The sequence below is a fragment of the Bos indicus genome, chromosome 10 (assembly GCF_029378745.1).
Source record: "Bos indicus isolate NIAB-ARS_2022 breed Sahiwal x Tharparkar chromosome 10, NIAB-ARS_B.indTharparkar_mat_pri_1.0, whole genome shotgun sequence".
NCBI lineage: Eukaryota > Metazoa > Chordata > Mammalia > Artiodactyla > Bovidae > Bos > Bos indicus.
In genome coordinates this window covers 60,724,637-60,743,508 of record NC_091769.1, presented here as the reverse complement: position 1 = coordinate 60,743,508, position 18,872 = coordinate 60,724,637, and the positions used below count along the sequence as shown (strand labels likewise).

At 37.3% G+C, this 18,872-nt stretch overlaps 1 protein-coding gene across 1 annotated transcript in view; it reads right to left on the bottom strand.

Annotated features, from left to right (window-relative positions):
• FAM227B (family with sequence similarity 227 member B) overlaps positions 1–18,872 on the bottom strand; it is a 212,249-nt gene that overhangs the window by 7,674 nt on the left and 185,703 nt on the right. The window contains exon 13 of the mRNA XM_070797583.1: positions 18,562–18,724. Coding sequence (XP_070653684.1) covers positions 18,562–18,724 — 163 coding nt within the window. The remainder of the gene's footprint in view (positions 1–18,561; positions 18,725–18,872) is intronic.

The window sequence follows — 18,872 nt, the reverse complement described above, 5'->3', positions numbered from 1 at the left end:
GGCATGAAAGATCTCAAGTATAAACGTGAATATTATGTCTGGGGTTGCACTGAAAGGACAAAAAGAAGTCAATATCCATCAGACCATGGCAAATTTATATCCACAATCTCAACTACACCATCCATAGTGCAAAGGACTTACAGTTTCATAAATCCCATAATTACTATGTTCATGTTTTTTTTTTTTTTTTTTGGTGTGATTTAAAGGCAGTGATTTGTTAAATGTAAATATTAAAACTGTACTAACATTTTTGTAACTCTGGACATTTCTTCATTTCCATATAGACTGAAACCTCAAAATCTCTTGGCTTTTGAGAGACTCTGAAAGTGACTGGCAGCATATGTTGGCTGCCTCTGCTAACCGCATGGAGAAAGGTAATAAGCAGAAGATAAAAATGTTCTGCTAACGAATCTGGGGCTCTTATATTGTCTGTTCCTGTTATAGCAGTGTCTGTGTCCCTAACCCTGGTCTTAACCCATGTTTGTGTCTGGCAAAGCAGACACTTGCTTCTCCTCTGAAGTGGCAATCAGAAAGTGACTTGAAAGGAGGGCAGCCCTCATCTTGTGTTAATACCTTAGGTTCGTTGATAAAGTAGGAGCTCTTAAACCCCTGCTGTAATTAAGACACAGGGAATGAGTTTGTATTTCCATGGTCCCACTCTTCTACCTGAACCACCCTTCAGTATCACCTCCATCTTTCTCTGAATACAATTTGCTCGTTTAAAACATATTTAAGTTCCCTTCAAGGATGTTTTTGATGCTCACTTAAATCTTAATTATCTGGTATAAGAATGTTAGGAAAAGTCTGATGGATATGGTTCCTGAGACAGGTAATTTCCTGAGTAGTGTATCTCAATTGAGATAACCAGAATGAAAAACACGAATGGCTTCACAAGGAAGATTCTTACAATAAACTTGTATAAAATTAATGTCTTCCCTATGATGCTCTAAACTACTCAGGAAATAACTTAAATCAATTATGATTGAATAATTAGTGATTGAATAGTAAGGTCTTAGAATTAAGGAAAAGAGCACTTGGTTTCTGCATACTCCAGACTACTTTTTCAGCAATGCTAGAGTGATAAATTTCTCTCTGCCAGTCACAGAACCTGTTAGCAGCATCACGGAGTTGCTGGGAAGCAGTGTGGATAGCAGACCACACTTCATCCTACCAAGCACAGAGTTTGGGAGGGTCTAGATGACTATGTTATCCTGAATAGGATAGAAATTCTCTGAAATAGATTTGAAAGAGAAGTTCACTCCTGTTTATTATACATGCCAAGTTTATTTTAATTCCTTAATCATATCTAGGGTCTAGAGTATAGTTGTAAAGATATAAGCCTAGAGGAGGAATCTGAAGATGGTGGAGTAGGAGGACGTGAAGCTCACCATCCTCCACAAACACATCAAAAATACATTTCCATGTGGAACGTTTTTCACAGAAAATCAACTGGAAACTGGCAGAAGATCTATACAACCAAAGCTGCAAGAAGAGTCTCTGCATAACCAAGTAGGATGGGAAAAAAGGAATCAGGACAGGGCTGGCTTCCGTGGGAGGGATCTGTAAAGGAGAAAAGGTCCACGCGGGGCAAACCCTGGGGAGCCCCCTTGTTTGCTGGGAGGATAAGCTGGGACAGAGGGGCTGGAGAAGCCCAGACTCTACTTGTGAGGAGCGCCTGTGTGCTGACTTGCTTACAGTCAGGGCACAGAGAGACTGGTAGCCGGCTTGCCACATTTCCCAATCTGAAGTGGGCACTGGGCAGGGCTACAAACATGTGCAGTGACTAAGCACTGACTCTCTGGCAGACAGACTCTGGGAGAGGACTTGATCTGGCTTAGTGGAGATAGCCTGGATAGTCTGGGGTGCATTTTGGGCCAGACTTCAGAGTCCTCTGTCACTGCTCGCTGGCAGGGCCAGGTGCAGTTGTGGCGGACTTTGTTGGTGCATGCAAAACGTTATACCACAGAAATGCTCAGTGGGTGCTGAGTCTCCTACCCAGTGAGCCCTGGGTAGGAGTATGCAGCGGTTGGTTTCCCAGAGGGAGTTTACTGGATCCACCCACCTCACACACCAACTTGGAGCCACATTTGGCACAGAGACAACCCGGGTCTCAGGCAGCAGCACAACTACTTCAGTTCCTGCAGCCGCAATGCTCAAGTACCGCCCACTCCACACTAAAGCCTAGTACTAGGTCTGGGATGAACACGACAGAGAAAAAGATGTGACTTTGGGCTGCTTCTAGGCAAAACTGCAGACACCTGCATGGGTAATGTAGAGATTCGCTGTGACCATATTGGCCTCACTTGCTTCATGGTTGTCTCGTTTGAAGCAGGCCAAAGGCAAAGGAGTCTGACTGAACTTGACCCTCAGAGCTTCTACTCCAACAACTGAGGAACAGACACCACCCTGACAGGGCTGAGAAAGCCACAGAGCAAGAAGGAGGCCCCACGCAAAATCCAGAATAGGCTCTGGACATCACATCACTGATTACTTCCCTATCAGCGGGATAATAGCCAACATACTCTCAGAAAAGATGTTGCTAGCACCTACACTGAAACCAGCCTCTGCACCAAAAATATTAGATTCATAGTCTACACAGGGGTGCTTCCAAATAAAAAGCCCTTTAAAGCTAACTATTTCTCCTAAATTCATAAAGTCAAGTAAAATGAAAAAGCAGAGAAACTACTCCAAATTAAAAGAGAAATCCCCTGAAAGAACAAAACAGGAAAGAGACCTCACCGGTCTACCAGACCCTAAAGGAAGTAATAAAGGTGCTAAAGGAATTAAAAGATTATTGATAAAAATGCAGATCACTGTAGTATAGAAATAGAAACTATCAAATCAAAGTTAGACAACTCAGTTGCTGAGATTAAAAACCAATCTAGAAGCAATGAATAGCAACTAAATAACATAGAAGAAGATATCTGGAAGATAACGGAAATCACCAAATCAGAAGCTCAGACAGAAAGACAAATGAAAAAAAATGAAAGCAACATATGAAATCTGTAGGTTAATATAAAGCATGTCAACCTTTGCATAAAGGAGAAGAGTTCCAGAAGAAGAAGAGAAAAGGGGATTAAAAACAAATTTGAAGAAATTATTGATGAAAACTTTCCAAATCTAAAGAAAGAAACAGGTATTTAAGTACAGGGAACACAGAGAGTCCCAAACAAGATGAACCCAAACAGACACACACCAGAACATATCATAATTAAAAAGCAAAAGAGAAGATTCTAAATGCAAGAGGAAAAAAAAGTTATATGTGACCCCCATGCCGCATAAGGCTATCAGCTGATTTCTCTTCAGAAACTTTGTAGGCCAGATGGGAGTGGCATGATACACTCAAAGTTCTGAAAGGAAAAAAATTTGTAACCCAGAATACTTTATTCAGCAAGATCATCATGTAGAATAGAAGGAGAGATAGAATTTCTCGACAAGCAAAAGTTAAAAGAACTCAACAGTACTAAACTTACTCGAAGAAATATTGACAGGTCTTCTCTAAACAGAAAAGAAACAATCTATAAGAAAGGGAAAGTCACAATAGGAAAGGCAAATATATTAAAAAGTTGAAGATCACTTAGATGAGCTAGTACACAGATTAAAAAAATAATTTATTTTTTGTAAAAGTGATTATAACTGCAATCATCAGCAAAAGAATGATATGTAAAATAGGACATCAAAATCACAGAAAGTGAAGGAGGGAACTATAAAAATGTAGATTGTTTAGAATGTGTTTGAGCTTGTGTGACTATCAATTTAAAGCAAGTAGATATATAGTTAGGGGTAAACATACTTGAAAACCAGGGTAATCACTAATCAAAAACATATAATAGGTTCACAAATACCAAAAAGAAAGGAAGTCAAGCATACAAAAAAGCCATCAAAGCACAAAAGGAAAATCAGAAAGAAGACACAAAAAAGAACCACAATATCAACAGGAAAACAAGGCTTAAAATGGCAATAAAAAGCACTTATAGTTACTTTAAATGTCAAGGGACCATATCCTCTGACCAAAAGACAGAGCTGTAGATTGGATAAAAATCAAGAACCCATAAAATGACCTACAAGAGACTCACTTCAAGATGAAAGACACACACAGATTGAAAGTGAAAAGATAGAAAAAGATACTTCATGTAAATGGAAATGACAAGAAAGCAGGGATAGCAATGCTCATATTGGACAAAATAGACTTTAAAACAAAGTCCATAAGGAAAGACAAAAAAGGACATTATATTATGAAAAAGGGACAAATACAAGAAAAGGATATTACAGTCATTAACATACATTCACCCAATATAGGAGCACTGAAATATATAAAACAAATACTAACAGACATAAAGGGGAAATTGACAGGAATACAGTAACAGTAGGAAACTTTAACATCTCACTGACATTAGTGGACAGATTTTCTAGACAGAAAACCAATAAGACAACAGTGGTCCCAAATGGCACAATAGACTAGGTAGACTTAATTGATATCTACAGGACCTTACATCCAAAGCACCCAGAATGCACATTCTTTCCACGCATACAAGGAACCTTCTCTAGGACAGACCACACTGCTACTGCTGCTGCTGCTGCTGTTGCTGTTGCTTCAGTCGTGTCCGACTCTGTGTGACCCCACAGACGGCAGCCCACTAGGCTCCTCTGTCCCTGGGATTCTCCAGGCAAGAATACTGGAGTGGGTTGCCGTTTCCTTCTCCAATGCATGAAAGTGAAAAGTGAAAGTGAAGTCACTCAGTCGTGCCCGACTCTTAGCGACCCCATGGACTGCAGCCTACCAGGCTCCTCCGTCCATGGGATTTTCCAGACCACACATTAGGTCATAAAACACACTTCAACAAATTTAAGAGGCTAGAGCTTATCTCAGGCTTCCCTAGTGGCTCAGCTGTAAAGAGAATCCATCTGTAATGCAGGAGATGCAGGAGACACGGGTTTGATCCCTGGAGGAGGAAAATCCTCTGGAGGAGGGCATGGCAACACACTCCAGTATACTTGCCTGGAAAATCCCATAGAGGAGCCTAGAAGGCTGTGGTCCATAGGGCTGCAAAGAGTCGGACATGAGTGAAGCAACTGAGAATGAGGATGAGAGCTTATCTCAAACGTCTTTTCTGATCACAATGGTGTATGAAACTAGAAATCAGCAACAAAAAGAAAAATAGGAAAAGAACAAACACATGGAGACTAAACAACATGCTACAAAAAACCAATGGGTCAACAATGAAATCAAAGAAGAAACCAGAAAACACTTTCAAGACAAAAGTCAATGAAAATACAACCTTATAAAACCTATGGGATGCAGCAAAAGCAGGTCTACAAGGGAAGTTCACAGTGATTCAGGCTTTCCTCAAGGAGCAAGAAAAATCTCAAACAGCCTAACCTACCACCTAAGAAGTCAGAAAAAGAACAAACAAAATTCAAAGTCAGCAGAAGGAAGGAAATAATAAGTATCAGAGAAAATAAGAGATCAAAACAACAATAGAAAACATCAGTAAAACCAAGAGCTGTTTTCTGAAAACAGAAACAAAATCAACAAACCTCTAGCCAGGTTTACCAAGAAGAAAAGAAAGAGGACCTGAATAAACAAAGTAAGAAATTAAAGTAGAGAAATAACAATAGATATTTCAGAAATACAAAAAATCATAATACTATGGACAGTTATATGCCAATAATTGGACAACCTAGAAATGGACATGCTTTTAGAAATGTCCTGCTAAAACTGAGTCAAGAAGAAACTTAATTTGAGTAGACTGATCAATAGACATAAAATAAAATCTGTAATTAAAAAAGCTCCCTGCAAACAAAATCCAGGACTGGATGGCTTCCCTGGGGAATTCTACCAGATATACAAAGAACTTATACCTATTCCTCTCAAATCATTTCAAAAAAACCAAGAGGAAGGAACACTCTCATTCATTCTGTGAGACCATAATCATCCTGATATCAAAATAAAAGACACTACTAAAAAAAGAAAGTTACAGGCCAATATCTTTGATGAATATGGATGCAAAAATCCTCAACAAAATAGCAAACTGAACCCAACAATACATAAAAAGGATCATACATCATGATCAAGTTGGATTTATCCCAGGGTTGCAAGGATGATTCAAAATATTCCAATCAATCACTATGATATATGACATTACAAAAAGAAAAGACAGAAAAACACATGATCATCTCAATAAACACAGAAAAAACATCTGACAAAATTCAATATCCATTTATGAAAAAAATCTCACCAAAGTGAGTATAGAGGGACCATATCTCAACATGACAAAGGCATTTATGACAAACTGAGAGTCAACCTCATTTTTGACGGTGAAAAACTGAAGCCCTTCCTGCTAAATTCAGGAACAAGACAAGGATTCCCACTAGCACCACTTTTATTCAACATCATATTGGAAATAGTAGCCACAGCACTCAAACAAGGGAAAAGCATAAAAGGTATCCAAACTGGAAGGGGAGAGGTAAAACTGTCACCATTTGCAGATGACATGATCCTCTATATAGAGAACCCTAGAGTCTCCACATGAAATGTATTAGATCTGGTACATGAGTTCACCAAGGTATCAGGATACAAGATTAATATACAGTAATATGTTGCTTTTCTTTATACTAACAATGAAATATCAGAAAGTAAAAAAAAAAAACCCTTATTTAAAAGTGAGTCTAAAAAAGTAACTTGGAATAGACTTAATCAAGGAGGTGAAAGAACCATTTGCTACAAACTATGCTGCGGCTGCATCGCTTCAGTCGTGTCCAACTCTGAGGGACCCCCATGGACAGCAGCCCGCCAGGCTCCTCTGTCCACGGGATTCTCCAGGCAAGAATACTGGAGTGGGTTGCCATTTCCTTCTCCCCTAAAAACTATAAAACGCTAATAAAGGCAACTGAAGATGATTAAAAGAAATGGAAAGATATCCTATGCTCTTGGATTAGAAGAATTAATATTGTAAATACAGCCATACTACCCAAAGCAATCTATAGATGTAATGCAATCCCTATCATAATACCCATGACATTTTTCACCAAACTAGAACAAATAAAACATATAAATAAAATTTATATGGAACTACAAAAGACTTAGAATTGCCAAAGCAATCCTGAGGAAAATGAACAAAGCTGGAGACATAACGCTTTCAGACTAGACAATACTAGAAATCTACAATAAGGAAAACAGCAAGGCATTGGCATAGAAAGAGATATGTGAATCGCTGGAACAGAACATAGAGTCCAGAAATAAACCCACATACCTACAGTCAATTAATCTACTTCGATTATACAATGGAGAAAATAGTCTCTTCAATAAGTGGTGCTGGGAAAGTTAGACAGCTATTGTACATGTAAATCAACAACACAGAACACTCCTTCATACCATATACAAAAATAAACACAAAATGGTTTAATGATCTAAGTATAAGACATAACACCATAAAACTGGAAGAGAATATGGACAAAACATTCTTGGACATAGGTTGTAGCAATATTTTCTTATATTGGTCTCAAGGCAAAAGAAATAAAATCAGAAATTGACAAATGGGACCTAATCACATTAAAAGCTTTTGCACAGGAAAGGAAACCATCAACAAAACAAAAAGACAGCCTATTGGATGGGAGAAAATATTTGCAAATGATGAAACCAAGAAAGGGTTAATGTCTAAAATATATAAACAGCTCATACAACTCAATATCAAAAAACCAAACCATTCAATAAAAAATGGGAGTTCAGTTCAGTTTAGTCACTCAGTCATGTCCAACTCTTTGTGACTCCATGACCACAGCAAACCAGGCCTCCCTTTCCATCACCAACTCCCAGAGTCCACCCAAACCCATGTCGAATGAGTTGGTGATGCCATCCAACTGTCTCATCCTCTGTCGTCCCCTTCTCTTCCTGCCCTCAATCTTTCTCAGCATCAGGGTCTTTTCAAATGAGTCAGCTCTTCCCATCAGGTGGCCAAAGTATTGGAGTTTCAGCTTCAACATTAGTACTACCAATGAACACCCAGGACTGATCTCCTTTAGGATGGACTGGTTGGATCTCCTTGTAGTCCAAGGGACTCTCAAGAGTCTTCTCCAACACCACAGTTCAAAAGCATCAATTCTTCGACACTCAGCTTTCTTTATAGCCCAACTCACATCCATACATGACCACTGGAAAAACCATAGCCTTGACTAGATGGACCTCTGTTGGCAAAGTAATGTCTCTGCTTTTGAATATGCTGTCTAGGTTGGTCATAACTTTCCTTCCAAGGAGTAAGCGTCTTTTAATTTCATGGCTGCAGTCACCATCTGCAGTGATTTTGGAGCCCCCAAAAATAAAGTCTGACACTGTTTCCCCATCTATTTGCCATGAAGTGATGGGACCAGATGCCATGATCTTCGTTTTCTGGATGTTGAGCTTTAAGCCAACTTTTTCACTCTCCTCTTTCACTTTCATCAAGAGGCTCTTTAGTTCTTCACTTTCTGCCATAAGGGTGGTCATCTGCATATCTGAGGTTATTGATATTTCTCCCGGCAATCTTGATTCCAGCTTGTGCTTCATCCAACCCAGTGTTTCTCATAAGGTACTCTGCATATAAGTTAAATAAGCAGGGTGACAATATACAGCCTTGACATACTCCTTTTCCTATTTGGAACCAGTCTGTTGTTCCATGTCCAGTTCTAACTGTTGCTTCCAGACCTGCATATAGGTTTCTCAAGAGGCAGGTCAGGTGGTCTGGCATTCCCATCTCTTGAAGAATTTTCCACAGTTTATTGTGATCCACAGAGTCAAAGTGTTTGGCATAGTCAATAAAGCAGAAGTAGATGCTTTTCTGGAACTCTTTTACTTTTTTGATGATCCAGCGGATGTTGGCAATTTGATCTCTGGTTCCTTTGCCTTTTCTAAAACCAGTTAGAACATCTGGAAGTTCACAGTTTACGTATTGCAGAAGCCTGGCTTGGAGAATTTTGAGCCTTACTTTACTAGCATGTGAGATGAGTGCAATTGTGTGGTAGTTTGAGCATTCTTTGGCACTGCCTTTCTTTGGGATTGGAATGAAGACTGACCTTTTCCAGTCCTGTGGCCACTGCTGAGTTTTCCAAATTTGCTGGCATATTGAGTGCAGCACTTTCACAGCATCATCTTCCAGGATTTGAAATAGTTCAACTGGAATTCCATCACCTCCACTAGCTTTGTTTGTAGTGATGCTTTCTAAGGCCCACTTGACTTCACATTCCAGGATGTCTGGCTCTAGGTGAGTGATCACACCATTGTGATTATATTGGTCGTGAAGATTTTTTTGTACAGTTCTTCTGTGTATTCTTGCCACCTTTTCTTAATATCTTCTGCTTCTGTTAGGTCCATACCATTTCTGTCCTTTATCGAGCCCATCTTTGCATGAAATGTTCCCTTGGTATCTCTAATTTTCTTGAAGAGATCTCTATCTAGTCTTTCTCATTCTGTTGTTTTCCTCTATTTCTTTGCATTGATCACTGAGGAAGGCTTTCTTATCTATCCTTGCTACTCTTTGGAACTCTGCATTCAGATGCTTATATCTTTCCTTTTCTTCCTTGCTTTTCGCTTCTCTTCTTTTCACAGCTATTTGTAAGGCCTCCCCAGGCAGCCATTTTGCTTTTTTGCATTTCTTTTCCATGGGGATGGTCTTGATCCCTGTCTCCTGTATAATGTCACAAACTTCCATCCATAGTTCATCAGGCACTCTATCAGATCTAGTCCCTTAAATCTATTTCTCACTTCCACTGTATAATCATAAGGGATTTGATTTAGTTCATACCTGAATGGTCTAGTGATTTTCCCCACTTTCTTCAATTTAAGTCTGAATTTGGCAATAAGGAGTTCATGATCTGAGCCACAGTCAGATCCCAGTCTTGTTTTTGCTGACTGTATAGAGCTTCTCCATCTTTGGGTGCAAAGAATATAATCAATCTGATTTCGGTGTTGACCATCTGGTGATGTCCATGTGTAGAGTCTTCTCTTGTGTTGTTGGAAGAGGGTGTTTGCTATGACCAGTGCGTTCTCTTGGCAAAACTCTATTAGCCTTTACCCTGCTTCATTCCGTATTCCACGGCCAAATTTGCCTGTCAACCCAGGTGTTTCTTGACTTCCTACTTTTGCATTCCAGTCCCCTATAATGAAAAGGACATCTTTTTTGGGTGTTAGTTCTAAAAGGTCTTGTAGAGAGCAATATTGCATAGGAACCTGGAATGTTAGGTCCATGAATCAAGGCAAATTGGAAGTTGTCAAACAGGAGATGGCAAGAGTGAACGTCGGCATCCTAGGAATCAGCGAACTAAAATGGACTGGAATGGGTGAATTTAACTCAGATGACAATTATATCTACTACTGCGGGCAGGAATCGCTTAGAAGAAATGGAGTAGCCATCATGGTCAACAAAAGAGTCTGAAATGCAGTACTTGGATGCAATCTCAAAAACGACAGAATGATCTCTGTTCGTTTCCAAGGCAAACCATTCAATATCACAGTAATCCAAGTCTATGCCCCAACCAGTAACGCTGAAGAAGCTGAACAGTTCTATGAAGACCTACAAGACCTTTTAGAACTAACCATGTCCTTAATATATGTTAATTTACCTGAAATGAACTGACTTGAAAGATACAATTCATAGTAAATTTCAGTAATGACACACAAATTGTTAGTCACATATTAGTGATAAAAAATCTATATGTGCACATGTGACAAAGATTATTGGAAGTCTTTTTATGAATAAAAGTAAAAAGGAATTGCACATGGCTCTAAGGAATTTCCCACTAGATTCTGTGTAGATGGAGAGATCTACTATGAGTCTCAGTGTTTCTTCCCCCTCCCCCCATTGACTATTTGAATCTCCCCCATCATGGATAATTCACAACAGATGGTTTCTTTGTATAGCTTTTATTTTTATGCTGGGATAAATGTTGATAGGAATATATCCTGGTTTAGTTTTAATTGTAGTTTAATCACCTGCCTCTTCATAGTTTTTACATGTTGGTCTGTATAAATGTGTGGTGGTGGCAGCTTGTGTTTATAGTAAGACAAAACACTCATCATCACATTGCATTGAGTTCAGATTTTTCCCAAACTGCAACAAAATGTGAATGAACATTATAAACTCAGGTTAGAAATACAGATACAGCCTATAGACTTTACTTTTTAGTGAGACTCAACATTTTGTTTTTGAGTTTTCTTTTTAAAAAAATAAATAATATTTGTTTCACATGTAAAATAATTATTAGACTTAAGAGTTTAGTTTACTGGAAACTAAAAAATAAACTAAGAAATACTCAAAAGTATAATAATTATTTTACATATAAAAGAGTTGAGGTAGTCTACAAAAATGCAGACAAATGTGAGAAGGAAAAACTAGGAGCTCCAAATACATTTTGCACAAGATTCTTCCCAGTTTGAAAATATACCACACATTCAGCTCTGCATCCTAGAAGTCAGTTTTTCTTTTCTTTTTGTTAATGTATTTTTTAAAATTTTATTTTATTTTTAAACTTTACAATATTGTATTAGTTTTGCCAAATATCGAAATGAATCCGCCACAGGTATACATGTGTTCCCCATCCTGAACCCTCCTCCCTCCTCCCTCCCCATACCATCCCTCTGGGTCGTCCCAGTGCACCAGCCCCAAGCATCCAGTATCGTGCATCAAACCTGGCCTGCGACTTGTTTCATACATGATATTATACATGTTTCAATGCCATTCTCCCAAATCTTCCCACCATCTTCCTCTCCCACAGAGTCCATAAGACTGATCTTTTCTGTTTTACTCAAAACACTAGTATTAAGCAGTCACATTAAAAAAAGAGAAATTCAAAGATCATTCACTAAAAAATTTAAATTTTATACTAGTAATGATTTAATGTATATTATCTAGTAAAAGAGTTGATAACTTTCCTTATAAATATACATTAAAAATCATGTCAGAGTCCACAGCACCTTGTGACGTATGATTACGCTCCCTCCCTCCCTCCTTCTCTAGACACATCTCCAGTCTTCTCAGTGTTTATATGTGGACCCTGAGACACTGACAAGAAAGCAATCTTCATCTTCTCTTTTATGACTTTAGGAAATCATTCTGAGTCAAAAGAAATATTACCTGCGATGTTGTTTATTTTTAAACAAATGGACCAGACCAAATGGATCTGGTCTACAAGACTCTGATTTTAAAACTGCATACTGATCAAGTATCATATTGTTCTGAATTTAGTTGAAAAAAGTGTGTCATAAGAATCACTTTTGTAGAAACTTATAAGGGAAAATAATCTGAAAAAAATGAATATAGATATGTAAAACTGAATCACTTTGCTGCATACCTGAAACTAATACAATACTGTAAATCAACTATACTTCAATAAAAAAACTAAATAATGAAAAAAATGAATATTAATGCCATGCATGAACCTCCACTGAAATGCAGTCTTTATGAACTGGTTGGAAGGAGAACATGTTCGAGATATCCATTTGAAAGTATGGCAGGATAAATCTCTCTGTGAGTCTTGATAAAACAAATTTTTAATGAGTGGAAAAAGAGAATTTCTTTCTAAAGAAATAAATCATTTTGAAATAGAATGTGGTCAATCATGCAATCTTATAGATCTGAAGGAAAAACTATAAAAGTTATTTAATACATGACCAGCTGTAGAAATTTGAATTAACTATATATTCTCAAATACGGCAACATTGTCATGGCATCCCTTTTCTTTTGTCTTCTGTTGGCTTCTCTCCCTCTTACCAACCCTCTCCCAAACCATAATTGTGATTATTTTTAAAAACCTAGAATACGTTTTTTTTCTTTTCATTTTTATTTTATACCAGAGCACGGCTGATTAACAATGTTGGGTTAATTTAAAATGTAGAGCAAAGTGATTCAGTTATACATATACTTGTACTTATTCTTTTTCAAATATTTTTCCCATTTAGGTTAATATAGAATACTGAACAGCATTTCCTATGCTATACAGGTCCTTGTTTGTTATCTCTTTTAAATATAGTGGTATGTACATGTCAATTCCAAGCTTTTAATCTATCCCTACCCCTTCCCTCCTGCTAACCATAACCATAACTATAACTCTAAGTCTGTGAGACTAGAATATGGTCTTATCTTCTGGAATTATACATGCCCCCTGGGTAAATAATTCAGCACCAGAGTTTTTGAGTGCATTGGCTCAGAAACCAGATTGTCAAGGATAGACTACAAGTGTTATCACTTACTCTGGTGTCCTCAGACAAATTATCTAACTTTCCTGTGCCTCAGTTTCCTTATCTGTAAACTAGGGACACACACACACACACAGAAGTCGCTCAGTCATGCCCGACTCTTTGCGACCTCATGGATTGTAGCCCACCAGGCTCCTCGGTCCATGGGATTTTCCAGGCATGAATACTGGAGTGGGTTCCATTTCCTTCTCCAGGGGATCTTCCTGAGCCAGGGATCGAACCCAGGTCTCCCGCATTGTAGGCAGACGCTTTACCGTCTGAGCTACCAGGGAAGTCCAAACTAGGGACAATAATAGTAATTATCTCAGAAGCTGACATGATAATTAAATGAGTTAATAAATGTGAAGTACTTAGAAACAGTGCTTGGTATACAATAACTTTTTAATAAAGTTTAAAAAACATTTTATAATGACAATTTCAAAGATTAATTTTGGACCAATGACTCCTAAATTTCTATCTCTATCCTCTAGCTTTCTTAATTTTAACAATAATGTCAAATTTTGTCAAAAAAATAAAATGAAATTTAGTCTTATCTTTATATAAACTGTTATATACCCACCCATCAGACATTTATTTAATACCTATTTTAAGATACTTTTTTTTTTTCTGGTGTCAGGGATATGGAGGCAAATAATTCTTTACTCTCTATCGGATGAGAAAAACAAGTATAGAAATGGTTACAGTACGATGTGATAAATATTTGGATTGAGGTATAAAGGGGCTATAAAATTATTGAAGACATTTGTCTAAATCAGACTTTTGCTCAAACATTGTGAGTTATCCGTTGATGTATAGCAAATTATCCTGAAATTTGGCAGCATAAAACAAGAAACATTTATTACTGGATAGCTTCTGCAGGTCAGGAATCTGGGCACAGCTCAGCTGGATACTTCAGGCTCAGGGTCCCTCACAGGCTGCAGTCCAGGTATGGCAAGGGCTGCAGTGATCTCAGGATCAAATGAAGGAGAAGCTGCTTCTAGGCTCACTCATGTGATTATTGGCAAGATTTACTTCCTCAAGGGTTGTTGGACTAAGGGTCTCAGCTTCTTTTTTTTTTTTTTGCATTTTAATAGGGCTTTTATTGCAGTAAAAATATATTATTTCCCACTACACTTAGGGTCCAAATAACAGGGTCTCAGTTTCTTGTTGGCTGTTGACTGGAGGCCTTCCTCACTTCCCTGCCTCTGGGGAGTCTCCACAGGACAGCTCGCAACTTGGTAGCTGGTTTCTCCCAGAGGGCTCCAAAAGAGCAAGCAAGAAAGGCTGAGTAGGACTGATGTCAGTCTTTTTGCAGGTGAATCTCAAAAGTGACATTTCATTATGTTTGCCATATTCTATTTGTTAGAAGCAAGTCATAGGTTCAGCCCATACCCAATGGGAAATAATTACACAAGGGCATAAAACAGAAGGCGGGAACCACTGAAGACCATTTTAGAGTCTGCCAATCCCAAATATGATGAATTAAATTTGTCTTTTTTTGTTTTGGTTATTTATCTCCTCCACTTTCTCTACTATCTCCTACTCCTTCACTCTGAATAGATGCATTTACTGCAAAGTGTTATTTTTCCACTTTAAAAAAGCCAGAGGACGCCAATAAGCCCAGAGAAAACTAATAAAAAATATTCTATATTCTGAATAGCTGTAAATATAAATGAAAATAAATGCTGTAAATGTAAACTTTCAGGAGAAAGATTAATTTAATGATCGTACAGTCATCACAGATATAAGAAATCTGGACACAAATTTCATTAACAGCTATCAAGATCTTGGTTTTAACACAACATTGTAAAAATCAACTATGCTGCTGCTGCTAAGTCACTTCATTCATGTCCGACTCTGTGCGGCCCCATAGACGGCAGCCCACAAGGCTCCGCCATCCCTGGGATTCTCCAGGCAAGAACACTGGAGTGGGTTGCCATTTCCTTCTCCAATGCATGAAAGTGAAAAATGAAAGTGAAGTCGCTGTCATGTCTGACTCAGCGACCCCATGGACTGCAGCCCACCAAGGCTCCTCCACCCATGGGATTTTCCAGGCAAGAGTACTGGAGTGGGGTGCCATTGCCTTCTCCAAAAATCAACTATACTTCAATTTAAAAAAATTACTGACAATTACACACTGCTATATTTAAAGTGGATAATCAACAAAGACCTACTGTATAGCACAGGGAACTCTGCTCAATGTGGCAGCCTCAATGGGAGGGGAGTTGGGGGAGAATGGATACGTGCATATGTATGGCTGAGTCCCTTTGCTGTCTACCTGAAACTACCACAACATTGTTAATCAGCTATACCCCAATATAAAATTAAAAGTTAAAAAAAAAACCCAAAACAACAAAAAAATTTTAAAGGAAAAACATGTTAAAATAAAGATCTTGTTGAAAACATTACTGGGCTGTGCCGCCAACCACCAGCCTGGACTGTCATGTCAGGCAAGTAGCAGAACAGCAGCCAGCCCTGCTGCATGAATCATCTGGGCAAGCTACTCACCGTCGAGCTTTGACCTCCTCATTTGTAGAGTGGCTGTATGAGTGCCTGCTCTCCCCACTGCCACAGGAGTTTTGTCATTTCTCATAATAATACATAGAGAGAGTCAATATATGCCTTGAAACACTGTCAAGTGCTGACGAATGTAAGGTATCATTATCATTTTGTTCATCATTAGATCTAGGAATATTTTTTCTTATCAGCAGGTATTACATTTTACAAGCTCAGACAGTCTAATTACTTTCTTAAAAAATTTTGTTTTATTGAAGTGTAGTTTATTTTTAATGTTGTATTAATGTCTGCTGTACTGCAAAGTGATTAGTTATACATATATACACATTTTTCCATATTCTTTTCCATTATGGTTTATCACAGGATATTGAATATAATTCCCTTACTCTACAGTAGGATTCTGTTGTTTATCCATTCTGTATGTAACAGTTTACATCAGCTGATCCCAAACTCCCAATCCATCCCCCACCCCATCCCCCAGCAACCACAGTCTGTTTTCTGTGTCTATGAGTCTGTTTCTGTCTCACAGATAAGTTCAGTTGTGTCGTATTTTCGATTTATAAATGATATCACATGGTATTTGTCTTTCTGCTTATTTCACTTGGTATGAGAATCTCTAGGTCCACCTATGTTGCTGCAAATGGCATTATTTCATTCTTTTTTATGGCTGAGTAATATTCCATTGTATATGCGTACCACATTTTATTTAGCCATTCATCTGTAGATGGACATTTAGGTTGTTGCCCTGTCTTGGCTATTGTAAATAGTGGTGCTATGAACACTGAAGTGGTATGTATCTTTTTAAATTAATTTTGTCCATAGCTGACACTTTCTAAATGGTGATTTCTTTCAGATTTTTAGGAAATGAAATACTCTCCTAAATGGTTTCATGTTCTAGATATCCATTTTCTGCTTTTCCCATCTCAACCCATACTTACACTCTTCCCACATTCTCAGTAAATTGGTGTTATGAAACCTTGTATTGCTGTTTGACAAATCCATGCCCATCAGAAATATAGAGACATTTTTTTACAATCACAATAAAAATTAGCTAAAAATAAAAATAATCTATAATGAATGGTTTTATATATCTTTCAAGTTTCACTTCTAAACATTTAAAAATTTTGAATTTTAAACATTAGTATGACTAATTCAAGGTTGATGAGCATCCTTAAATTACAAGTCTCAGAACAGACTGAATTAGTTCTCTAGTTCGCCTTTTTCCTTGTGTTCCAGAGTCATCCAAGTTAATTCCATGTCCCTGTGGTCAGTGAGACTCTGGAGGTTATCTGGACTGAAATATGGGAGAAGTGTCCTAGAAAGAATCCTCAGAATCTGCCAGAGCAGAGTTCTCCACACTTCTAGGATCATGTATCCTATGACTAAAAGCTATGTGAGCACACACCCTTATAGGTATAATTTAAAATTTAGAAATTATACACATATCAATCTGTATTAATTTACTAGGCATATTATAAAAGATGCCATCTACAAATAGAAAACAGTGAGATGAAATAAAATATTTAAAAATAAATTTAAAATGATATTTATTAATGGTACTCTGAACCTTTTATCCTCAAATTATAGAGATTTGTTTTGAGGTCTATATAGTTTATAAATGCCTTGCAAATTAAACTGGCATCATACTATTATTTGCTAATTTTGAAAAGGACAACGTACATTTAGGGCTAGGCTTATTGTTTTAATAATGATGTCTATCCATATTTCAATTGATGTTTTTGAACATTTTTATTTTTTTGGCCTATATCTCAGCAGAACTGATTGGATCACCACTAATTTTGTCTCTCAGTGTGACTGAAAAGGAGCTCCTTCAAGAAATAGGGGAAATATCAATTAGTCTTTTTTTTTTAAATAGTCTTGCATTATAAATATTACCATCAATCCAAAGTTTTTTTTCAGGGAAATGTTTAAAGCTATTGGTCCACCAGTAAGTGTTAATTTAGTTAAATTACATGATATAATCTATAACTCTGCTTAACCATCCAAAGAAAACAGCAATAGATTGTGAACCTCAGACAATAACATAAAGCAAAGATGTCATTATTATCCCTCGATACAATACAGTGAAGACTGAAATGTCAACTGAGCGAGGGTACCTATCTTCTAAATATGTCAAGTATAATTTCTTTTTTATTTTTAAAGATATAAATAGGTACAATATATATATTTTCCACGCAGAGTTGTACACACCCCAGTCTAGAGACCATTTACTACATCCCTTTGTGTTCATCCATGTCCCTAGTGTGACCTGGGCAAGAATCGGTTACACAGAAGGGGGACAAGAATGTAAACAGACACGCCTGCTGCAACCAAAGAGCTCCAACTTCATTAAATTATTGGGTTGGCCAAAAAGTGTGTTTGGGATTAAAAAAAAAAAAAAGGAAAAACCCAAAAGAACTTTTTGGCCAACCTAATATATTTTTATACATTAAGCTAAGAAATATTCAGTTGAACAAAGGATTACATAGCTAAGGTATGTCTGAAACTTTCTTCTGGAGAAATCTAGAAGCCCATGACCCACAGTTCTGACAAATGTTTGAAATGGAACACTTTACTAAAGAGCTAAACATACCAGTTTTTTAAGTTCCTGAGTTTTATGTTTGTTTTATTTCTCTTACATGCAAAATCACAGCCTTAGATCTAAAAGAGAAAATACTTTTAGCCAAACATGCTATGAAAGTTTTGAATGTAATTCAATGCCAAATAGAGCATTAGTTATAAAATACAATAAATTTTTTTCTTAACTGAGACATTAAAGAAAGCTAAAAGTTTTGAATATTTTGGAGATAGATCATATTAAGGCAAAGCTTAAAAAGGATATGGTTCTTTCAGTATTTCAGTGAGTTTAATCCTGACTTGTCTAGGGGCTTTGGAAATACCAGCTACCTCATGCATCTCAAGATAATATAAAATCAGTGGACTCTGACCTCCAAAATTGAAGAGAACACGGTTAAACTCTGGACCACTACTGATATAATGGGACTGTAAGGGGTAGAAAAAAAAGAAGAGTCAATTATTACTTTTGTGTATTTTTAAATAACTGTAAATTAAATATATCTGCATTATAACTATAAATACAATTATTATCTGGTATATTAAAGGGAAATTTTGCAAGGCATTCTTCTTAATG